Genomic DNA, 26,432 nt, shown 5'->3' on the forward strand with positions numbered 1-26,432 from the left:
ATCACGAGTGGCCCGTTCAATAACTTGTTTGTTAAATTTAAATAGGTGAAATTAGATTAAGATAAATAAATTATACTGAATTATACTGAATTATACTACCGACCTCTGTATAATTATACTGCCGCCCTGGGTTAAATTATGGTTCACAAGTGGTACGGTCAATAACTTGTTTGTTAAACTAAATTTAATTTATACCACCGCCCTAGAATAAGTTACCACCGCCCTGGTTAAACTTCAATTGTTTAAACGCCAATTTTTTAGCGCCACTTAGCTCCCAAGCCCTGTGTGAGCAAGCTCAAAATGAGTGGTGCACTAGTTTATAATACACCTGCTCAATGAGAGACACCTGAGCTCAATTAACCCCTCCCCCTAACCAGAGCACTGCAAACCTGAGGGGGAAAAAAAGAAGAAAACTGGCAAACCTGCACCCAATTTTATCTTTTGCTACATGTGCTCCAAGATGGAGACTCTCATAGGTTAGAGTTAGGACCGCTCTACACAGAGGTGCCCTTGACAAGGCAGTGCGGCTTTCACATATTCTGCAGAAGACGTGCATCTAAAACCTCTGTTTTTAACATTAGCAGTTAGACAGGTTGTTTTTGCATGCTGGCTGGTGAGTGTGCTGGGAAACTTTTTGCTGTTGTACTGTATAAAGCCCTTCCATGTGCACCTTACTTTAGAGCTGGTTATGAGTTGATGAGTGCATTTGCCATTTGTTGTGCTCAACGTCGGGTAAATAGACACGAAATATGGCAAGCTTTAAAATTGTGCGCACCCACAAAATCGCAAAAAACTGTGTGACTTTAATTTTTTTGCAACTTTAATTTTTCTTCTCATTTTTTTTCCACTTAACTTTATTGTTATCGCATATGGGGCTTAGAAACCGCCCTATGTGATAGCAAATATATGTGACAGGTTTTCTTTATGGAAACATCAGGGGTCTCCAAGACAGACAGAAGTTGTCAAACAAACCTACTTTCTTTTTATGAGGAAGTAAGTAATAAACTGGACAGAGGAATGGCTGTGGATATAGTATAGTAACCGCTTGCCGTCCGCCCCTTGTGAAAAAACGGCCAGACGGCAAACTCAGGGTTGCCGCAAATAGACGGCTTATTTTTTTCTGCTTGCGAGTGCCCCCTAGCATGGGCAGAAAAACACCATCTTGTATGTGCTGCCTGCGTGCGCCCCCCCCCTGGAGTGCCGCCCCCCCTCCTGCACCCTCCCCTTCAATCCTGGGCTCCGCTGCCCCATCTGCGGCCGGGACCAGCTCAGGAGGGTTTTAGGAGGAAGATGGGAGGGAGATCAGCATCTTCCTCCTTGCTGAACTCCCTCCGGCGTCTGAATGTGGAAGTAATGTGTAATACATCACTTCCGCATTCACCTGTCATTCCTCTGGCTGCTATAGCCAGAGAGAAGAAGCTGATGACATTAGTGGTCTTAGAGACCCCTCATGTCTCAATAAAGAGGATCAGTCAGTGTGCCTTTGCTATTATATTGGGGGTTGTTATACCCCAATGTAATAGCAATAACATTAAGTGTAAAAAAAAAAAATAAGTAAAAAAATAATAAAAGACACATATAAAAAAAAGTTTGAAAAAAACCCAACATTTTTTAAGTCCCACACCCCTACGTTTACACACATATAAACGTAAATACGTGTCAGATGCGCCAGCGCGTGGAAATGACAATTTCGCTACACATGTTACATATCGTCGCGAACATCGCAGTGAGAGCAATCATTTTAGGGCCATCAATCACTGATAACACTAAACTGATGAGCGGTAAAAGCTTTTAAATCGTCGCCTATTGCCAATTTTGGGTATTGTAATTTTTTGAGGCTTCGCGGGCATGCGCAATTTTAAGGCCTGACATGTTTGGTGTGTTTTTACCCAACATGACCCCGTATTTCATGTTTTACCAAAAAATTGTGTAATAATAAATGTTTTATAATTTAATATAGGTGAAACAGTTTTTTTTTCCGGTAATTTTTCCTTATTATAGTAAAAAATAAAAACTGCAGTGGTGATTAAATACTACCAAAAGAAAGCTCTATCTGTCCCCAATTAAATTAATTTCAGTACAGCATTGCATGACGGAATAAATGACAGTCAAATTACTGCAGCGCTGAATACTGAAAAATGGCCAGGACAGGAAGGGGGTTTAACACAGCGGACTTCAAGTGGTTAAATACCGCATTCAGAGAGTGATGATCAATGATTCATACTTTGAATGGTCTGAGGTTGTTAGTGATGTCCTCCAAGGTTCAGTGTTGGGCCCCTTACTGTTTAATGTTTTAATAAATGACATAGAGTTGGGGATTAAAAGTACTATTTCTGTGTTTGCAGATGACACCAAGTTATGTAGTGGAATACACTCCTTACAGGATGTCTCCAACCTACAAGCAGACCTGAATGCACTGCATGATTGGGCATCTATTTGGCAAATTAGGTTTAATGTTGATGAATCTAAAGTTATACACTTGGGGACTAAAAACATGCATGCGTCATACACTCTAGAGGGAGTATGTTTGGGGGAGTCAATGGTGGAGAAACATCTGGGTGTTCTGGTAGATCATAGACTCAATAATACCATTCAATGTCAAGCTGCAGTTTCTAAAGCAAGCAAAATACTTTCTTGTATTACAAGGGGTATAGACTCCAGAGATAGAGACATCATCCTGCCTCTGTACAAAGCATTAGTAAGACCTCATCTGGAATATGCCGTTCAGTTTTGGGCACCAGTTGACAAAATGGATGTTGTGGAACTGGAGAAAGTGCAGAAAATGGCACCTAAACTCATAAGAGGCATGGAGGAGCTCAGCTATGAGGAAAGATTAGCTGACCTGAATTTGTTCTCTCTGGAGAAGAGGCAATTAAGGAGGGACATGATCACCATGTATAAATACATAAATGGTCCATATAGTGAGCTTGGTGCCAAATTATTCACTTTAAAGTCACTGGAAAGGACAAAGGAGCACTCTTTTCATCTGGAGGAAAAGAGGTTTAACCTTTGCATACGGAAAGGATTCTTCACAGCTAGAGCTGTGAAAATGTGGAATAGACTCCCCCAGGAGCTAGTTCTAGCTAGCTCAGTTAACTGTTTTAAAAAAAAAATCTGGATGTGATCCTAAATGCACAGAACATTACTGGATATTGAGTTCTTATAAGTATATTAAGGACCAGAGATTGTTGATCCAGGGAATATCTGATTGCCTTATGGGATCAGGAAGGAATTTTTTCCCCCCTGTTGGAGCAAATTGAACCATGCTTTAGAGGGTTTTTTTGCCTTCCTCTGGATCAACAGTGGGTAACTGTGGGCATAGCGTTCGTTCTGTTTTAGGTTTTTCTTTTTTCTCTTATCTCTATAGGTTGAACTAGATGGACTTGTGTCTTTTTTCAACCTGACTAACTGTGTAACTATGTAACTATGTACAACTAATTAATTTGTTTCTATCTGGTATTCACCTAGGGTTCCCAGATGCGGCATCTTACAAAAATGGTTTGAAAGAGAGTTGTTCATTTAAGTCAGGTGCAAAGGTAGCATTTAGTCTATAAATTCATCTGGATTCTCTTTGCAATATCTTTTTGTCAGGGTCCCCACCTCAAACTGGTATAGCAGGTCTATTATTCAAGAAACACTGCGCTAGGACTGGATATCTAAATAAGGAAGGGCAAGCAGCAACTATATTCGTGTGTATCTCTCTTATGGCAAGCAAGTTGCGCTTGTAAACCCCGGACAGGACCTCTCCTTGCTCTCTACATGATGACCTGCTATACCAGTGTGAATGTGAATTGTAACGTGAAGGAAACTTACAATCTAACTTGAAGAGACCATGATTGTCTCTAATGACAAAATACTATATCACAGATGTATAATCAAAATGTGAGTGTTCTCTCAAGGAACAACCTATATATATGTGAACACCAAAAATCAATATCAAAAATCAACATAATACATGTGATGCATGCACAATGACAGTGCTCAATGAATAAATATATAACAAAAGTGCCGGACTTGAAGCATAATCCGGAAGCTCTGTGATCAACAAACACAAACCTTCAACCCTTATATGTAACAAATGGGTCTACACATTGGCATGTGTAAACCTGATCCAATATGGAGGGTTTAGTGATAGCAATAATCTAAACAGTGCTAATAGTGATCTAAACAGTGATGAATAGCCTACTAATATGCTCAAACATTGGCTGTGGGGCAGTGCACAAAAAACGATATAATTAATTGCTTCCCCTCTTCAATGGATAGTAAAGTTGGATATTGAAACAGTCACATCAAATTATCCAGCATTCGATGGGTTATATATTTAAATTAGCTCTACGCTATACCAGGCAGTCAGTTTTAGAAGATTTTGAGGTTTATATATCAGAATAAGGAACGGCTACTTCACTGTCCAATAGTGATGTTTCAAATGAACAGTCCCTTCATTCCGCAGATCGATATCTTCTAAGGTGTCTCCACCCGACCTTTGATTAGGAACAATTATCCGAAAATCCTGGGGTTCTAGTGTTCCATCCTCCTTTTGATTTAAAACGTTTAAAAGATTTAAACATCAAGCAATTAGAGGTAACTTTTCTCCTTCAGAATTTCCAGGAGAAATAGAATTTCCAGAGAAATTCTGAACGAGAAAAGTTACCTCTAATTGCTTGATGTTTAAATCTTTTAAACGTTTTAAATCGAAAGGAGGATGGAACACTAGAACCCCAGGATTTTCGGATTGTCTAAACTGTGAAGCAGCATTATATATGCATCATGTGCATGATTTTTCCATATATGGCATTAGTGGAAATATGCTTTTAGAGACTTTTTGGTTGATAAATACGTTTTGCTGTGTAAAAATCACACGCACCTAGTGCGTGCGTGTGTTTAGGTTTAGGTTAGTAAATCACCCCCTTTGCCTCAGTGGCAATTTAGTGCAGGTGAGTCAAACAGACAGAGCTCTGGAGCCTGGGGAGCAGGCAGCCCCAATCTGCTGGAGCACAGGGTTGGTCATGGTGTTTTGCAGTGTTGGATGCTGAAGATTCTTTGGCCAGTTTCTCTGGAAGAGAGTAATTATCCTCTGGCTGTTTTATCCTTTTATTTTTCAGAACACAACAATGTGCAATTATTAAAAAATACAAAAATACAGTCACACTTATGTACAATTCCTATTTATCATTATACTCCAAAAATACCTTACCAACTTACTATAAACCACCAGTTTAATGCTACCTGAACGGCGACCTATCAAAATGCTGACACTCTTGTTTCAACACATTGTTCTTGATTCTGGATGATTGAAATTTTCTGCTCTGGATGACTGTCAAGAGTATTTCTTTTTACTAAATGCTTTATTTAACAGTTGGTAATCCTTACTGTACTGTATCTATTGTAAGAATTTAAAAAATACCTTACAGCGAAGATTTTGGCTTTGATGCAAATATAGTTCATTTCCAAACACCTGATACTAAATTTTGACCATATTGTATGTTTTTAATGCATGACAATAGGGTTCCTCTGTCTTGCACAATCCTGTTTTGTTAATGAACAATCTGTAATCTCATCTTCTTTAGGCCTTCCAGTCATTATTGTAAGCGTGACCATGGCAACCTCTTTAAATAAGTATGTGGCAGACAGTCACTGCTGGCTAAACATTCAGACTGATATAATCTGGGCATTTGTGGGTCCTGTTCTCTTCATATTAACGGTATGTATTATTCAACATTTACTTGTTCATGTATACACTATTTGCATTTTGTATAGACAGAAAAGAGGCCAAGCTGCATTGACTTGTATAAAAAGAAGAGTGTATACTCTTAAATATGGCCTTGGCAAACAAAACCATGTTAAGAAAAAGTTTTAATTACATAAATGTAAGTGTTTTTTCATATTACAAAATATTCCATGTGTGTATTTTTCTTACAAATATGTATTATACCCAATTTTGCGGTAAGAAAAAAAAAAATCATCTTCATTAGCTTTTGACTGTAAATCCATATTTTGTACTTTCTATCTTTGACACCTACATGCACTATATGGTTGTATAATTATAAAAAAAAGGTTGTTATTCATTGTTACATTCTTGTCCTTTCTTTCAATGAACCTTGAGTGTTGACCTTAATTTAAATAGTTGAGGACTGCTTTCCTTTGTACCTTTAGAATACACATGGGAAGTCCTTATATTTATATAAAGGCACTGAAACACAGGTGATCCTACCAGTCTGTATCCATCCTTTTTCATTCTAACCTTGCTATGCCCAAGAGCAGATCTGTCTGACGTGTTAGCTTCAGGGTGCCGTGCCAACACACAGACCTGTAATTTCAGTTGTCAGAACACTGCTGACAATCATTCTTCCAACAGCTGATGTGAGTCTGTGATTTGCCATATGCTGTGGGCAGTAAGTGTCCAAGAATGTCATGTATCCCTCATTCACTGCCTCTAGCAAGAAGACACTATTGCTGTATCCGTAGCGCAAAAGAGCTCCTTAGATATTTGACATTGGCAAAACCTGCCACAACTTGTCTCCACCCCCTGCCTTCGGAGCCCAGGGATAAAACTCATAATATCTGTCTCATGCCCATTTGGAAAACAAGGAAAAGGATATTTAGATTAATTCATTCATTTTAATTAATATGGCATGCTTACATAGTATTTGGGGTTGAATAAAGACATACGTCCATCAAGTCCAACCCATATAGGTCCACGCATCATCTCATTCTTAGGGATACTGGTATCCCTGGATATTACGGTCCCTCAAGAAATTGTCCAAACGTTTCTTGAACAAATCTACACTCTTGGCTGAAATCACTGCCGATGGCAGTGAGTTCCAGACCTTAATCGCTCTTACTGTAAAGAACCCTCTTCGCCCATTGTGCTGGAATTTTTTCCTCCACCAACTTTAGGTGGTGGCCTCTAGTCTTTGTAATGGAGTTAATCTCAAACAGTTTGTTGCCAATGTTGCTGTCACCATTGAACATCTTGTACATGAAAATCATATCCCCCTTAGTCTCCTTAATTCCAGCGTAAACATGTTTAAGGTCAGAAGCCTTGTCTCATAGCTCTGGTCCTCCATTCCCCTAATTAGTTTGGTTGCCCTCCGCTGGACTCTCTCCAGTTCAAGGACATCCTTTTGGGATCGCCAATGGGACGCGTCAGGGTTGCCCCCTTTCTCCGCTGATTTTTATTTTAACTCTAGAACCCTTATTGCGTTTTATCTGGATGAATCCGGATACCAGGGGCATACAGGTTGGCGCCCACCAACATAAGGTAGCTGCCTACGCAGATGATTTATTATTCTTCCTTACGGCCCCGGACACATCTGTGCCCAATCTCATGTCTGCCCTCCGTATATATGGGGAACTATCCAATTTCCACATAAACAATCAAAAATCAGAAGCACTGAATCTCACTTTTCCCCCTGAATGCTCAAACGCATATCCCTAAATTTCCCATTTCAATGGTCTTTGTCCTCTATTAAATATCTGGGAGTTCACCTCCCGCGAGACCTGAAAAACACTTATAGTCTTCATTTTCCGCCACTTCTTCAGACAGTTCAAGCGGACCTCCTTGGTTGGTCACGACAGGCTTTCACTTGGACGGGAAGATGCAATGTTATTAAACAAAACGTGTTGCCAAGGTTCCTCTACCCGTTTCAAGCCTTGCCAATCTCTCTGCCCGGCAGCTTTTTTGCCTCGATACAGGCCATGATCACACGGTTTGTCTGGGCGGGCAGGGCACCACGACTACGACTGTCTATTTTACGGAGGTCTAAGGACTCGGGGGGCCTTGCCCTACCAGACATTCAGCTTTATTATGTGGCATCGCACTTGACCCGCGTTATGGACTGGTGCCGACATGAAGAGATTAAGCCTTGGGTGGCTGTGGAGCAGAGCATGTCCGCCATTCCGCTCGCGGTGTTACCATGGTGCAACAAACAATTGGATACGACAGTTAGGCTGCACCCGGTCTGCCTTTCTGGGGAAGCAACTCTCACCGTCTCCCTCACCCTTGATGCCGATAATAGGCAACCCTCAATTCCCGCCGGGTCTTGAAGATAGATTGCTTTCGAACCTTCGGACTGCGGACAGGTTTCGGGCAATGCACTTCTTACAGGGAACATCCTGGCAAGCCCTCCCAGACCTCTCGGCGGACCCAGTTCTGGTCGGTCTGGGTCTATGGCGACACCTTCAACTCTCTCACTACCTCGCATTTATCCCAGACCCGTCAGCTTTCACCCGACCATTGACACCACTCGAACAAGCTTACACAGACCAGGGCCCATTGGCAAAATCTTTATCCTTTTGCTACCAAACTCTGCTATCCTCTGACTCGACCGAGCCGTTACACTTCATAGAGAGATGGGAAACAGAGCTAGGGATGCAATTTACACCCCCTGAAAAGACCAAGATAATGCAGCTATCCCTGAAGGCATCCATCTGCAATAAGTACTAAGAGTCGGGATATAAGATTCTGACGAGATGGTACAGGACACCTCGTAGACTACACCATATGTATCCCACTTCGCCAGATGTTTGCTGGCGATGCGGTGGACCGGATGCAGACATGCTCCATGTCTTCTGGTCCTGCACGAAACTGGCGATTTTAAAAGTTAGAGCTTCCCCCCGCGGGCATAGGAGAGCTCGACTCCAGAATTTGGGGATGTCTTACTTACAGCTCAATGTTTTCATACCAATTTCCCTGTGCTTCCCTGAGACGTTGTGAATATTAACGAATGCCTGTAATTTCCATGTCCCCCCCCACATTTGTCTGTTTATGATTTATATGTGTACTTTCCCCTTATACTGTATGTAACTGACATAACATGCTGTGTCACAAAAATGAAAGAATTTATAAAAAAAAAAAAAACTATTTCTGTGGGAGTTCGGCGGCTCTGGACGGGTCAGTAGGCGGAATCATCGTGATTGACGAGGATCTACATCACATGATGACATGATTGACCTTTGGATTACATTATTGGACACTTTTTGGGTTTTAGTTTTATAATAAAGGACTTGTCAAAAACTAGCTTTTGTTTTTTGTTCAAATAAAGGACTTTTTTTCAAGGTGTGTTTATTTACTATTTTGTGTACTATTTGGTAGGGGTAACAACTACCTCTTAATCATTCACAAGGGGCGGCCTCTGGGTGCCCCTTTATGAAAGGGGGCACACAGATGCAGATAAGCCCCCCTGCCTGCCAACCCCCACAACCCTGGCCCAGTGAGACCAGAGGCCCTTGTCCTCATCAGAATGGGGACAAGGTGATTTTCGATTTTCCAGGCCCCCCCATTCCCGGAAAGGCACCCACCCAATGTCGAGGGCATGTGGCCTGGTATGGTGCGGGAGTGCTCATCATCCCCCCACCCTTTCCTGCTCAGCCAGGCCACTGGAATTTTAGGGAGGACTCCACATTTATTTTAGCCCTTTTTTTGGCATGATTCCTCCGAGACCTTAAGGATCTGGTATAAATTTGTAGGGCAACTACACACTTTTTTTTTTTTATTACATCGGGGGTCCCCTCTAACATTCCTACCAGGCCTACAGGGTCTGGTATGATTTGGGGAGGGGACTCTGCGCAATTTATTTATTTGTTTTGTTTACAATCACATTTTTTATTCTGTTCGCTACCTCTGAGATAGTGAACAGAATGACTAAACCGAATGAAGATCCGACTGTGCGATAATTCACTCTCTGCTGTTCGGCCCCTATATAGGGGTGAACAGCAGAGAAAAAAGTGCTGAACATCCACCTCAGCCAATCTAGATGTTGCATTGGCTGAGTTGAACAGACTTTTCCGTTTGGTTTGGCCGAAAGTGCTGAGGCTGTCTGGCCAAGCAGAAGGGAGGTGAAGCGAGCCAAATGCAGCCGATGTACGACTAAAAATAACCGTACACAGCTGCAATGAACAGGCTTCAGCTCCCTTCACTTCGGCTCAGTTATTCATTGGGCTGCCTTCGGCAGCTTAGTGAATAGCCACCTAAGTAAATTATATATTAGATTAATAAACTGGAAGACATAAAGTAAATATGTAGTGGAGAGGGCAAATATGAAAAATAAGACAAAAATGAAAAATATGTAATGTGTCCCAGGAAGTAAAAGTAAGAGTAACTGCTGAAAAGAGTTATGTATACAGCTGTTTTTAAACTTACTGTTGTGTATACAGTATAGGGAAGAAATCGGTACTAACCAGGGCCGTCTTTAATACTGATTGGACCCTGGGCAAACAACTTCTTGGGCCCCCCCCGGTCCTAACAGCAGCATACTGTTGCCCGCAGCGCTCGGCCGGCTGTCACTTTCTCTCCTCCCCGAAGGCCATGAAAAATCATTCTTCTGAGTAAGACAGAATACTTAGAAAACTCTACATTTGAAGCTAAGACTCACAATATATTTGTATTTCATGCTTGGCTTTGCACAACACACCTGCTGGGTGTGTACACACTACAAAGGTGTTTAGATCCCACCCATAGATCATGCTGGGAGGGAACACACTACAGAGGTGTATACATGTTCATGGTGTGTTTATAAGGTTAGTAAATCAACCCCTTATTCTCACCCGGAAGGGGAGATTCTGAGGGTCATTCACAAAGCAGCCGAGTTAATAACCGAGCCAAAGTGAAGTGCGCCCGACGACGTTCGGCTATTCACTTCAACTCAGTCTGGATGATTTCAGCCGTACATCGGCTAATATAAGCCGTACATCAGCTGCCTTTGGCTTCCTCCGGTCCCCCCTGGAAAAGCACCTTGTCCCTGTGCCAATGGGGACAGGTGGCTCTTCCCCACAAGCCCTAGGGTGTTGGTTGTGGGGGTGCGGGCAGGGGGGCTGATTAATGTCAGGGTACCCCTTTAATAAAGGGGCACCCAGATACACCCCCCCTTGTGAATGAGTAAGGGGTACTTGTACCCCTACCCATTTACCAAAGGGTTAAAGAAAAATAAAAAGAGGTCAGACTTTTAGAAAAAAATCCTTTATTTGAAAAACAAAACAAAACAAAACAAAACAGGATTTTTTCAAGTCCTTTATTAAAAAGTTCCAAAAATGGATCCACCGACGTAATCCAGAGTCAATCACAACGTCCAGTGTTGTCAACAACACCACCCTCGGCGAAATAAAAAAATAAAAATCATAAATAAATGACAAATAATTTTTAAAAAACTGTTTACATGTGTCCGGCACCTGACAGTCTGCCCACAGGTCCCGGACGAATCAAAACAAATGGGTCGAGCCAGCTGTGATGTAATTTAATAACAGCCCAGTATCCTCACATAACCTGAGTACGTTGGTCTGTCATTGAAGGACAACAACTGGGCGGAAGATCACGGCTGGCTCTGCCCAGCTGTCATTTGCGTGGAGAATGGTCGGCTTCGGCTGACCTTTCTCCACGCTTCAGCTGTCACTACGGGTTAGCCGAGCCAAAGCATATGTGTTCGGCTCGGCTGAGCCTTTGGCTGCTGTGCGGGCTATTGTGGATAGCCCGTACAGAAGTGCTTCGGTTCAGTTGAACTCCTTTGGCTCCTTAGTGAATAACCCCCTCTGTGAAAAAAAGTTTTTTCACCATAGTAGTCATTAACCCTAGAGACCCTCACCATGTGTAACACCTAGGTGACATGTATAAACTGGGCGCAGAGAGAGAAAGAGACTTATATACACATGACCTTCCTTGTACATCAGTTCCATATATGTTTCAGTTCAATTCTAGCACCATTCATTCTAGCATGTATTTTAAGCAAAGCATTATTTGCTAACCCCAAGTAACTTTTTCACAATACTAGGTCAGGCTCATAATGCAGATCACATGCTGTTATTATTACATATGTGCTTTGTGCCTGTGAATGATTACTGGGTTTTGTTTGCATACTGTATGTTTGAAATGACAAAGCTGTTCTCTCTCAGATATGTCCTTGTCTAAGAAAAGTGACCTAACCCGATACTATAGTAAATATTGTATAGTGACTATCTTTTTATCAAAAGTATTTCACATAAAGTTATTTTATTGTTAAGTAAAAATAAGTAAAAACAATTTAAACAGAAAGCTTGCTTTGTGCTATTAAATAAAGCTGCTTAGGATGCGATAAAGGAAAAGCAATGCTTACTGTCATTATGAATGCTCGGCATTATCTCATAGAGAGGAGAGTTTAAAAATATCTTATGTGCTTAGTGCAGATTTACCTGAAAAATGACATGATGCCTGAAGCAAACTATGAAAGGTTTATTTGATGTTTTGCTTTAACAATATTTATTTTTAGTAACAAGGTCCATGTATAAAACTTAGGGCTCATTCACACGGTAATCGGCCGGCACATACAGCTCCGTGCTGTGTGCACGGCCGTATTGGGCAGCTCCCGGGAAGGACAGGTGCTGTGTGTGATTAGTACGCAGCCCCTGTCCTTCTCTATGGGACTACGCGGCCGTACACCACCCTATGCTCACCCGCCCTGCACGTCCTTGCGGGTGAGCGAACTCGTACGCTGACAGGATGGATCCTGTCTGCGTTCGAGCCGGGACACACGCACCCGTACGGACCTGCACTTAAGGTGGGTGTAGGTGGGTGTAGGGGGGCGTATGGCTTTATTTTGTTTGCTGTTATCTTTCAACTAACAGGTTGCCCCCTAAAAAAGTTAAAAACAAAATTAATCACATATAGAATATTTAAAAAAACATTTTCTTTAAGTCCCCCGCCCTCACATAAACGCACATAAAAATGTGTTTACATGCTTGCGCCGCACATGTTACCTATCACCGTACATATCAAACATAGGAGTGTAAGCAATCATTCTAGGGCCATCAATCGCTGATAACACTAAACTGATGAGTCGTAAAAGCTTTTAAAGCGTCGCCTATGGACAATTTTGGGTATGATCGTTTTTTGTAACTTTGCAGGTGTACGCAATTTTAAGGCTTGACATGTTTGGTATCTATTTACCCAACGTGACCCCGTCTTTCATATTTTACCAAAAAAATTGGCTAATAATAAATGTTTTGTAACATAAAGTAGGAAAAACTGTTTATTTTTTCCAAATTTTTTAAAAAATTTTCTTTATATGGCTAAAAATAAAAACCCCAGTGGTGATCAAATACCAACAAAAGAAAGCTCTGTCTGTCCCAAAAAAATTATATAAAATTAATTTCAGTGCAGCGTTGCATGACGGAATAAATGTCAGTCAAATTACTGCAGCGCTGAATGCTGAAAAATGGCCTGGATGGGAAGGGGGTTTAACACCTCAGTCTTCAAGTGGTTAATGCTGCTCTGTAATCATTAATGCATCATTAAATATATTTTTTAAAGGACATTTCCACCTTTGCGGAGGCATTTAAAAAAAACAAAACATATGCCAGCAATATACATGGTGTGTAGATAATGGCGGCATATGCAGATCCTGGATATAAACACATAGGGGGTGATTTACTAACCTAAACACACGCACGCACTAGGTGCGTGTGATTTTTACACAGCAAAACGTATTTATCAACCAAAAAGTCTCTAAAAGCATATTTCCACTAATGCCATAGATGGAAAAATCATGCACATGATGCATATATAATGCTGCTTCACAGTTTAGACAAAAATGGTTAGCTCATGCATTTACATTCCTGCATTCATCAACGCAAGCAACACAATGTAGAGCTAATTTACACAACATCACCTAGCAATTCATGGAGGGCTTTGCACAACACACCTGCTGGGTGTGTACACACTACAAAGGTGTCTAGATTCCACCAATAGATCATGCTGGGAGGGAGCACACTACAGAGGTGTATACTTGTTCGTGGCGTGTTTATAAGGTTAGTAAATCAACCCCAAAACTTACTTTTTTTAGTTGTCCTCTCAGTCTTCACGTTTTTTTTAAATGGCTGCCAGACTGCTTTGTACAGTGGAAGCTACAGTGTAGCATGTGGAAAAACTTTTCCCAAAAAGCTTTGCTTCTCTTGTGCACAAGCATTTTTAATATTCATAGTGGTACCTCCCCCTGGGCAGTGCAGAGTGCCCGGGAGATTTTTTTTTTGTACCTGTGACTTGGAGGATTTTTGTGATTGCTAAAGAAATCCGTTATATTTTGTCACCAGTAATCGATCAGAACAAAATATAACAGATTTCTTTAGCAATCGCTAACAACAATCCTCCCACTCAAGCAATCCAAATATAAGAATGAAACTACAATCCGCATCCGTGCCCCAGACAAAAACCTTCAATTAGGGGTGCACCAATACACCGCGCACAGCCCTAGTGACACGCTGCACACATTTCCGGTGACCCCGCACATCTCCAGTGACACCCCACATCCTTGGTGACCCTGCACATCTCTAGTGACCCAGCACATCTTCTGGGACACTGCACACTGGGGGGGATCTATCAAAACTGGAGCAGAGTAGTACTGCAGCCAATCAGCATCTCACTCTCTTTTTCAAATCTTACCTGAGCAAACCAAAGATAGATGCTCATTGGTTGCCATGGGCAACTGCTCCAGATTCTGTTTGCTCCAGTTCTGATAATTTCCCCCCAAAGTGTCTTTTTAATTTATCTGTTCTAACAGTCATCGGTAAATGACAAGAATGGTGGCGGGGGGGGCACATTGAGGAACCTGAACTTGGGGCAGCAGAGAGTACATCTGGTCCTGGAGAGATATGAGAGAGACACGCAGAACACAGTGACACAGAGAAGGTCTACAGATACAACAAGTGCACAAGACGAATTTTGAATTTCTAGGACTCTGGCCTGTGAAAGAGTCTATAAAATAAAGTATGAAAAACAGCCCTGTGACTCCTGACAAAGCACACACACATACATCGCCCCCGAACCTCTACATTACCACAAAAATCACAAATCACTTACAAAGGTGGAAATGTGCTGTTTCCACCTTTGGAGAAGCAGCATGCAGCCGCAAAGGTGGAAATGTCCTTTAAGTACAGGTAGTGTAAATACCTACTTTATCCTGGTATTAGCATCCTGAAATCCACTTTATAGCAGGATCCAGACTGGGGGAGGTAGAAGCAGCATGAGCCAGCTAGTTGGTTAGTCGTTAGTAGTATGTTGTTCATATGCTAACAAGGAACATGCTGATAAGAGGATAGAGCAGAGTGAAAGAGAGATGAGGTTATCATTCTGCCGCTTCTCTTTTTATTGTCTAGTCACAGACTAGTGAAGAAACAAGACCTGTTAGTGTAATTTAAGTGCACCAAATTAAAATCAGGCGTTCTGCCTTGTCTGCAGAGTTCAGGGCTGTATGAACAGAAATATAAATTCTTTGAGGGGAAAAACAGCTTCAATATATGTATTACTTTCATGTAATTAGCTGATTTCCTGGAGTTCAGCTTTAGCTTAAGTTCCATTTTATGTTCTACGGGTCATTCTAGTGATTTCATGTAACGATTACCTCTGTAACAAATTAAACGTTTTCTGCCTGTATAACTGTCTATACTATAAAGCCACCGACAGCCTCCATTTTGGGCAGACATCACGATGGAACCTTTTCATGGCCAGAAGACGTTTAAAAAAAAAAGTTTATAAAACTTAGGGCTTTATTTTTTTTATTTTTTTCAAGGTTATTGTTTTACTTGAACTGCACCACTATTTATCCCGACCCTCCTAAACTATTGGGATACTACTACTGAACATGCTATCTCAATATCTGGCTGAAGCTAAGTGGGAAACTAAAGCGCCATTTTACAAAAACATTAACATACAATGAGCAAGCCACCTTACACCCTCACCTCTCACAGCCCCTTCTAACGTTTGAAAGACATAGAAGCAAGACGAAATATTGACCCCTAAAACCCTAACCCAAGTAAAAGCAATTTAAACAAATAGATTTTATTATTATTTTTCAGTTTATGCGATGTGAATGGGAACATGTAACAAATATAAAAATGACTGTGAAGGGTGAACTGAATGAAGGAGTAGATGTACAGTTTTTAAGAGGAGGTGGGATAGGCTTCCCTGAAGTTAGGAGTTTTGAGGGATTGCCTAAAGGCAGACAATGCTGGAAAAAGCCCGATAGGTTGTGGTAGGGAGTTCCAGAGGATAGGAGAGACTCTGGAGAAGTCCTGGAGGTGATGAGGGCGCTAAAGAGTAGGAGGTTTTGAGAGGAGTGGAGAGGACGGTTTGGGTGATACTTTGAGATGAGTTTGGAGATGTAACCAGGGGCAGAGTTGTATATGGCTTTGCATGTTGTTGTTAGTATTTAGAATTTTTTGCGTTGTGCTGTTGGAAGCCAGTGGAGGGATTAGCAGAGAGTGGTGCCGGCCACTGAGCAGTTGGTAAGGCAGATGAGTCTGACAGCACTGGCTGTCGCTATATCCTCCTAAACTCCCATTCCTTCTTGATACATTCCTGTATCAAGTCTTGCTCACTTAATCAATAGGTTGTAGCCGTTGTTGCTACATTCTGCTCCTCAGCTCAGAAAATTTATAGTCCATGCTGTTGGAAAGCATATATGCAAGATGTTTTCCATAAAGGCTATTCTGATCTTTGTCATGTGATATTTTACTTGTATTGTCCACAGTGCTGCTATACAATGAGTCTGATAGGTGGAAATGTAATTTTTAGTGATGGTACGGCTGGAAGTTTTTGAACCTAATATCACAGGTGTTACAGTTTTTTACCCTGGAAATTCAGTCATTTTTAAAGATTTCAGATTTACACTCTTATCATATTATATTGGTGTTTTTGTAGAGCATGGTAATCAAAGCTAAATATGCTATAAAAGAATTGCTGTAAAACGCAACTACATCCTGGGCATAGATCTATTCCTTAAATGAAGATATGTTGGTGGAGTGCTGGAACAGGATTTTGGTAGATATTAAGATCTGTTGATATTTTAGTTAAGGTAGAACTAAACCCATCAATGTAACTGTTTCCCAAAAGAAAGCTCAAGTTAAAAACTTTCAATATATGTTATTAAATACTTAATCAAATATTCTACTGTTGTTTTCCTCAGTGGTTTCAAATTAATTCTGCCTTTAGTCAGGTAACCTAAATGTGATAAGGTGATCAAGGTAGCACAGATTTACAGAACTTGGACTCTTCCAGCCATCTTTGCTAATAGGGAGTGTAGTGTTTGCATTCATAATACGCAGGGAATTTAATTAGCTATTAGTCTATTTTTTATTTAAATAGAAATGTCTTTGAAAAAAAGTACTAGAGTACATGAGAGAAAGAGAAAGGAGAGAGAGATTACAGGCTATTAGTAGGATAAATGGGACCAAGAAATACAAAATATTGAACATTTTTTTATTAATCTGTACTTGATGGGTGTAAAAAAGCATGGGCTACATCTAAAATATCTTAATGTTTCTCACTTATAAAGGTCAACACTTTTGTTCTGTTTCGTGTGGTTATGGTGACAATCTCTAGTGCTAGAAGACGCTCCAAGATGATGACACCCAACTGTAGTCTGGAGAAACAGATTGGCATCACGGTCTGGTACGTTTCCATATCTCAAGTATACTGACAAAAGTCAAAATTAACCAGGAAAATCAAACTCTGACATAGTACATGTTTCACTATTGATTTTTAAAAAAAAACCAAGGATCAAAATGACAGTATTGCCCTGATTTCTCTGCCTCATGCAAGCTCTTCCAGTTAAATTACCGGCTTCCTTCTTAACGAAGGCTATTTACCAACTTTCTGTGGGCACAGAAACCCAATTGAATTCGTAAAAGACTTGTTATGCTTCCTAAGTGTTTTGAAGGCATTGGTTTGCCAGACATAACACGGTACTATAGAGCGCCTATGCTATGCAGAGTGGTTGATTTGTGTTGTCACCAAACCACAAAGAAGTGGGTAGTCATGGAAGAGGAGGATTCTCCCTATCCTTTGTCTGGCCTACCATGGTTTTCCTTCCCCAAGCCACCAGCACTGCTGATACAACCCACTGTTACCCTGATGCCTAATGTGGTGCACTCCATGTTCTGCCATTTGGCGCTCTTAACTCATCCCCCCCTTGTAACACTGGTTATTGGCGACCCAGACTTTGAATCCTATACAATTATAAATGCCATGGAAAGGATTTTTTTTGCTGAAAATGGTTAAGGATAGTTTGTTATACAATATTTTTCTGGCTTAGAAAACTGCTACAAAAACATGCATTTCCAAGTTCTGCTATAGACTGGGAACTTTTTTTGTTAGTTGACAGCTTACTGCCTACCGCATGTTCAAAGAGGACAACTCGACAACTCTTGTTGCCTGATATAAGTCCATCTGGAGAGCAGTCCTATATTTCCTAAATGCAAGTGGAACATTTATTTAAGGTTTCTCATAAAATAAACCATAAAACTGAAAATATTTCCCTGCATTATTTTTTTCAGGGCCACTGCAAAACCCATCATTGTTCTGCTCCCTGTCTTAGGACTGACCTGGTTATGTGGTATTTTGGTACATCTCAGTGTAGTCTGGGCCTATGTTTTTATCTTCTTGAATTCATTTCAGGTATTGGATATTTTGCTTTACATTCTTAAACCTCTATAATATGTTATATGTATTTGTTTTATGTGGGGAGCTATTTATTTGGCTAAAGCAAAGTCAAGCACTGCCACTTTCGGTTCACCTGACATTTCATTAAAGTTATTATTTGGCAATATGCAGTTAAAAAGAAGAAAAAAATAGCTTGCTCATTGCATAGAAGGGTCATTTTAGGTTTTATGCGCTATGTCTAAAGTGTTAATCCTATGTAAAAACTCAGGATCAGCACTTCCAGCACAGCATTCATGAGGGCTAGAGAGAGTGCACCCACAACCATGTTGATACCACTTACGGTACATTAGTGTGATTAGTAAATTGTAGATATAGCAATAAATAAAACAATAAAGAATGTGGCATACTTAGGGTGTTTTTTGTTAAAGTGTTTTTCCTAGAGTGGAAAAACACTTTAACACTTCTTTGTTTTATACAACAAGTTGGTGGCTTGTAAGATAAGGGTTATCTTATCCACAGCTCTTCCCTTTTACATATTGTGTAAGTGGGAAGAATTTTACCCTTACATGCAGCTTAAAAGATCATACCTCAGAGACGAAAGGAGAGGCTCTATTGGTACGAGTGGTTTTGCTGATTGACGCTGGCTCTGAACTATGCTGGACAATTGGGCAGGAGATCAATCCGCCACTACTTACTGCTCTGGGGATCCCTAGAAACCTCTGGAGAAAACCTAGGGAGCCATGGAATCCTGGTTAAGAAAGACTGATATATTTAGTATGAAATTACAATAATGGCTGATACGACAATACCAATAACAAAAGGTTTTATGAATTAAGAAACATGATGGTAATATGATTTAGATATCACTGTACAATTTATGAAACAAAGACTGAATAGTAAAACTTTGTACAACAGATTACACACAGGTGATGTCGCTTGTAAACAGAGGTTACCTGTGGCACAAAGGTTATTGTAAGTTCCTTATTGTTCCCTCTTATGACAACTCTCTAGGAAACCCTAGATAGCAACTTTGAAAACCCAGAGTGGAAATCAGACATTTGAAGGTAAAATCAAATTTTGCACAGTATTTTTGAATACAATGAGATAATCTCTTCCTTCCTAATTGTCTGGAACTATTTTTTTTTCTATTGGATATCTAGGGATAGCTACAGAGCTATGACTTGAGATAGATCCCACCAATTTTAGTAGCTCCCACTGACACCTTTTGCATTTTGGTGTGCATCTGAATTTCAATTTCATTCAAGCCAAATGAAATAAGAGTCTTTCAAAAAGCATCACTGCCAATTTTAGGATTTGTGATCCATTGTGAACAAGGCCTTTAAGGTAAAGAATGAAAATTGTCTCGCTAAAATAGTTTTAAAATTCAATGTGTATAAAAAGGTAATTTAGTTTGAGTTGTATGTGAAGAGGGATTACTAAAAGGTTACGTTGTTGTCCACGTGGGCACAGAAGTGCCAGTTAATAGTATAATATACAAGAGTTTTGATAACCTCCCTCCAAGAGACCCAGATGAGCATATGCTGCAGCTGTGTTCCCAACCTCTGCCCCCTCCATCCTACATCATATAGAAATTGGCAGCTTTTCTAGAAAAGTGTTGTGTGGGAGTAACCTATGTTTCTTTTGAAGCACAAGAACTTTGTGACTTTGCTGAATATTATTCCAAATGCTTGTTTGGAAGGATGTTACTTGGTGTTGATGAGATGCATTGCTTTCTGAAGTGCAACTGATTTATTTGGCAAGAACAGTAAAAGAATACCTTGTAAATCAGGAAGAGAGGAGAGACAGTTTTGCCTGACGATATAAATAATTCTTTCTGTGTGGCCCAGTAGTGACCTAAACATTCTGTGTACATCCTTCTCTAGTCAAAATCATTTCTGAAGGCTTTAAGGCTCTGATACTAATATGTGTTTAGATAAACAATTAAAATGTATCTGTAGCAAATACTTTCTTCTGTTTGGATAGAGTGGAAAATAGTTAGGACCTCTCCCAAGTTTACTTATTTTTGTTGTCTGACAAACTCATCTGCGTCTTGTTTGGACGCCATGTCTTTGCCCGTCGACGTGCAGCTAATCAGGGAATGAGAGCATGTAACAGATATAAAATAGGCGTTCTCCCAATTTGGCTGCAAAAGTGGAAGTACACTTTAGAGGGCTAGTGCATGTGTTGTTTAGCATTTGAGCAATACATCACAATGCTAGCTGTTGAATTTGCTGTGTCCCCAGTGATTGTGTCTTGTACCTGTAAATCCTTGTATAATTCTGAAATTCCTTGTGTATTCCTCCTGTGAATCCTTGTGTATTATTCTGGGTGTCCTTGTGTACTTGTCCTGAGAATCCTGTGTACTCCAAGGGAGTTTCCAGTAATCCTGCACCTGTGGGCGCTGTATACTTTCAGTGAGCTCTCCTGGCACTCCTGCCTCGCTCTGACCCCAGCACCACAGTACTTCCAGAGACTATTGAACTTTTGTCTTTCCATGACATCTGCTCCCAGAGACTATTGCATTTTGCTGCCCTGTGGTCCCAGAACCTCAGTGCTCCGAGACACTCTTGCACTCCTGCCTCCCGGTGGTCCCAGTGCCCCAGAGACTCTTGCACACTTGCCACCCTGTGATCCTAGCACATCAGTGCTCTCATAGAATCTTGCACTCCTGCCCTCATGTAACTCCTACTCTCCAGTGCTTCCAGAGACTCTTTTCTTCTGAGTTTTGGTGCTTTCAGCTCAATAGCTGCCTGTTTGTATGAGTCAGAGGGCCACAACCTGGGAACTGTCCTTGCAGGGTGCTCTGGTGAGTAACAGCCAGTTCTTTAGAGTCTGAGTCTTGGCCCTTCTTAGGGCTCTCACCTCTACTCAATACATACTGTATGTACTGTTCTTTCTTAGTTCCCAGTGTACGCAGCACCTACCTGGTGTTCTTTCTGCGCTTTCACTCAGTACCATTTTCAGCTATTAAATTCCTAGTCTGCCCTGTTCTTAGTGGATACAAACTCCCATCCATAAAACTGTCTATATGCCATTGTGAAGATTTTCCTTGACTTCTTGGCCCAGATGCAAAAGGAAGTGAGTAGAAATCTATCCAAAGTGAGGGAAGATCCACTCGACAATTGTCACCAGAACAGGTGTAAACAAACAAATAAAAAGCATGTAGTTCCCTCCCCAAATCATACCAGACTCTTCAGTTCTGGTAAATGTGTTAGGTGGCATCCCTGATGTAAAAAACAAAAAAAGCGTGGGGTTCTCCTCAAGTCATACCAGACCCTTTGTAACTTATACCTGTACATACCACCACTTAGTTTGCAGGAGCCTTAATGCCCTTCTTTTTCTTAAAGAAGAAGTCTCACCTTTTTTAAAATATTTTTTATTACACAGCCTAGTCTCCTAATTCCTATAGTATATGCTGCTTTATTAAATATTTATTTCCTATACTCCTTTTGCTTCATCTAGTGGACATAATGCAATATCACATGAAAACATTTGAAAATGCATTACACTTGTAAAGAAAAAAAACTAAAGAATGTTCATTTTGGCATATATCTGCACAGAGTAAACATTCACAGATATTTGCAGACCAAAAGGCCCTGAGAATTGTTTCTAAATGGACCCCAAAGTGTTCAAGTGTTATTTTATAGCATTCTTTCTTTGTTGGGGTTCACTATTTTAGGTATCTTGTGTCTTGCTCATGAACATGTTATGGTCTGCAAAATCGCAGATGGGCAAGGATGTCTCTTTAGCCTGAATATATGTACATGATACAGTGCCCTTCTTTTACATTTCAGAAAGTTGTAAGTTATGATATAATTCTGCATCACATGACACTGCAATGTTTTCATGTTTTCAACTCCATTCTAAAAACTATTGACACAAAAAAGTAATTCAACAATTAAACATATGAAGAAGTAGTAAAATGTGTCAATGTAGCACAGTTAAATAAGATTACAATAAACCAGAAAATGTTGTACAGCACAGAAATACATTTAATATAGCTAAAATGGGTAGGTTGAAAAGTATAATTGATAGGTTTATGTTCGAAAGTGGTGGAAGGTTTGTATATATAAATACAATATTCTAGGATCTAACATGCATTCAGTGTATGTGCATTCAATGCCTTCTGCTATTTGCAAAAAGATGAGAGAATGTATATTAGAAAGAGAAAGTAAAAAGGTAGATGGGGGCGTGGGAAGGAAGAGAAGGCAGAGAAAAGCAAAGAGTAGGAAAAAAAGGAGGGGGTTTATTGTCCCACCTCTTGCAGGGTGGTCGGCCTGACAGAGTTATATGGATAACAGAGGGACACGGGTAGAATGGAGCTGCATAAAATTAAGCCAAGGATAGCCATACCCAGCCAAGTCTATATTTTAAGGAATATCTTATGTGTATCCTGAGAAATGGCTATTAATTCTTTTATTTATCATGGTTCCATTTATTTGTTTTTTTACTGTAAAGAGGTTGGGGATTTCCAGGAACTAACTATCATTTGGTTGCTGCAAAGATGAAAGAGATCAGTTCATTATTATTATTAGACATGTGCAATTTGTTTCGTTCTGAATTTAAATTCGTACAAATTTCTGTAAATTTAGACATTCGAATACATCTGAATTTCCGAATGACAGAAATAAAGAATCTGAAGGAACCCGAATGTTTGATAACGAAATTCGAATACATCCGGATTTCATTCGGAAACGAAACACAAGCGGGAGAGCTGTCATTTACTGCTCTCTGGCTTCTTTGCATTTGTATCTTGTGTAGACAAAGTAACACAATATTGTTACAAACTGTAAATAATGAAAGAAGCTGAGAGATATGTGTTATTCTGTAACAACTTCTGCTTCTTTGAGAAAACTTCCATCCCCAGGACCCCCTGGAACAGCACCTTGTCCCTATGCCGATGAGCACAAGGGTTTCTTCCCCACAACCCTGACCTAGTGGTTGTGAGAGTCTGTGGGCAGGGGGGCTCATCTTCATCTGGGTACCCCCTTTTATAAAGGGGGCACTCAGATGCCACCTCCCCTTGTGAATGAGTAAAGGGTACTTGTTCCCCTACTCATTCACTGAAGGGTTAAATAAAATGTAAATAAACATACACCTTAGAAAAAATTCATAGAGAACATTCATTTAATTGAACAAAAAACAAAACACACATTTTTGACAATTCCTTTATTTAAAATACATTTAAAAAATGTCCCACAAAATCATTCCAGTGTCGGCCGACAATTGAAAAAATAATAATTATCCGATGCAATTTTTACATTGGGCAGTGGGCAGAAAAAAACAAAGCCTGCTATTGGCTATTTATTATTATTATTATACAGGATTTATATAGCGCCAACAGTTTGCGCAGCGCTTTACAATATATTTACAAATTGAAATACCCAATAGCAGGCTGTCTAATGCTCCACCCACTGCCTGATGTCAGTCACAGAGGAGCGGACCTGAGAGAGAACTTTCTCTCTCAGGTCCGCTCCTCTGCAGGAGCAATAGCCATTCTGTTATTGGCTATTTTAAATTGCAATAGCCAATAACAGAATAGCTATTACTCCGCCCACTGCCTTCTGTCAATCAGCAGAGGAGCCGACCTGAAAGAGAACTTTATTTTTCAGGTCCGCTCCTCTGCAATAGCCATTCTGTTATTGGCTATTTTAAATTGCAAAAGCCAATAACAGAATGGCTATTGCTCCACCCCCTGCTTTCTGTCAGTCACAGAGGAGTGGACCTCAAAGAGAAAGTTTTCTTTCAGGACCGCTCCTCTGCTGATTGACAGAAGGCAGTGGGCGGAGCAATAGTAAATCTGTTATTGGCTATTGGGGTTACATCCAGCGTGGGAGACCAGTGAATCCAAGTTCCGCAGTTGGGGTTCTTCCTCTCAACGCCATAGGTGGTGACAAACGACTTGCTGCCCGGCTTCCTAAAACCGGAAGTTCGGTTATCAGGCTAGGCATCGGAGCATTTGCGTGAGTACGAGTACTCACCCAAATACTTTGTATCAGCACCGATACTAGTATTGGTATCGTTGCATCCCTATTTATAGTGTTTCCGAGAGAGCGGGGTCAGGTGACGGAGATAGACCAAGGGGGTAAAAGGCAACATATGTCCTGTGATCTCCTTGATCAAGGCTGCAACGTGGGACCAAAAATGTTTGACCATTGGGCAATACTTATTAGAAACGGATTACTTGAAAGCAAAGGGGAGGGGGGGGGAGTGGGGTCAGTGATAGTCTGAATCTGAGCTATCTGTTTCCAGTGATCCATTTCTCTGAAGTGGTAAAATCTTGTATGTTCTGAGGTCACCAGATTTCTAGTCAATAGGTTATGCAGACCCGGAGGGAAACGCGGATTCCCAATCATGGTACCAAGGGTGATGGTAGAGGGGAGAGAGGACGGGAGAGGGGAGCACCGTGCACACTGCAAGCATTGTGGCACGAACCAATAGGCGAGTGGCAGTTTAGGAGAAATCCAGGGAATACCATGCAAAGGCAGGCGGCAGTCCTCCTTTTCCAAAGCCACCCAAAATTTATTTCTGAAATTACAACACCAATACACCACAACGGACAGGTGAGCAGCTTTCTATTACAGTATGGGGTCGGGGAAGCCCATGCTGCCTGCCACCCCAGGTCTGGACAAGATTTGATAGCGCAAATTAGCACGTTTATTAGCCCAAAGAAAGGCCACAAAATGGGATTGTAACTGACGGAGGTATATAGTAGGCACAGTAATGGGCAGCGTCTGAAAGAGGTAAAGTAATCTGGGCAGCACAGTCATTCACAAAATGCTATTTCGACCCATCTATGTGAATGTAGGCCGGTTCCATGATTTCAAGTCCAATATAATATGTTTCTGAATGGGGAAAAAGTTCAAAGAGAACATCCGCTGGGATAGAGACCCCTAAATACTTAATGTGAATGGTTGCCTATTTAAACTGGAAGGTGGTCCAAAGACTACGTAAACGAGAGTCAGGGATGGAGATATTCAACGCCTCCAACTTACCTAAGTTTAATTTGAAGTTCGCCAGACACCCATACACCGTTAGGGCCTGCATAATGTTGGGCAAAGTAATCTCAGGGCGCGAGACATATAGCAGTAAGGCCCCGTTCACACCTTTACGTTTTGTCGCGCGCTCAACGCTCTATGAACGCTCAACAAAACGTACAAACATGAAAATCCCATTGTTTTCTATGGGTCTGGTTCACACCTTTCCGTATTTCCGCCCGTCTGAAATGCCCTACAAAACGGCCTACGCTCAAACAAGTACATGTACTTCTTTGGGCCGTTTTGTAGGGCGTTTTACATTGGGATACAGCCAAGTAGCCTTCGGAATCGCGCGACGGTTGCGCAACTTTTTTTACCGCGAATCGCGGTAAAAAAAAACGCGCGACAGACACGCATATTCAATACGCCTAGGTGTGAACCCAGCCTAAGTAATCGGCGTAGGCGGCAACCTTGTGATGACCAGAACCCGATTTAAGGCCCCTAAATCCGAGGGATGCCTGTATCATTCCACGGAGCGGTTCTAAGGTGAGTATAAATTCCCGAATTCATAAAACGAGCGGCGTGATCTGGTCAACTGGGCCTTCACTTTATCCAGCTAAAGCTTGTGAAGCTCCGCTCTCGTTCTCGTCAGTGAAGCCAAAGTCTCGGCATCCAAGCCTGCCTTGTTGCGGAGTTCCAGGGCACATAACTTGGTATATAGCTCGTCCACTCGCAGCAAGCGTTGACATTTATGACGCGACCCCAATTTGATAAGGGTACCCCACATTTGTGTGCTTCCCACAAGGTTAGGGGGTCCTGTGAACGGGACTCGTTTTTCTGAAAATAGAAAGACAAATCAGAACAAATTTCTGTAGCAATCGCAGAATCTTGTAACACAGTCATTCATTCAGGCACCACTTAAACGGCAAGAGAGTCCCTTCTCCCACTATATATAAACTAACTATTTGTTATGTGAAAATGGATGGGGGAATGATCCGATATAGTCGAGGTACCAATGGAGACCCTAGAGACAAGAGATAAGGCCGCATGTTGCA

The 26,432-nt window shown here is 41.1% G+C and overlaps 1 protein-coding gene across 1 annotated transcript in view; it reads left to right on the forward strand.

Moving 5' to 3' along the window:
* Positions 1–5,567: 5,567 nt before the first annotated feature.
* The window catches only part of LOC108796009 (adhesion G-protein coupled receptor D2-like), a gene marked incomplete at its 5' end in the record, with an annotated part of 51,790 nt that continues 30,925 nt past the window's right edge, over positions 5,568–26,432 (forward strand). The window contains 3 exons of the mRNA XM_018567374.1: positions 5,568–5,701; positions 17,295–17,410; positions 18,295–18,415. Of these exons, the coding sequence (XP_018422876.1) occupies positions 5,568–5,701; positions 17,295–17,410; positions 18,295–18,415 (371 nt within the window). The remainder of the gene's footprint in view (positions 5,702–17,294; positions 17,411–18,294; positions 18,416–26,432) is intronic.

The sequence above is a fragment of the Nanorana parkeri genome, unplaced genomic scaffold, assembly GCF_000935625.1.
Source record: "Nanorana parkeri isolate BGI_ZX_2015 unplaced genomic scaffold, ASM93562v1 scaffold1038, whole genome shotgun sequence".
Taxonomy (NCBI): Eukaryota; Metazoa; Chordata; class Amphibia; order Anura; family Dicroglossidae; genus Nanorana; species Nanorana parkeri.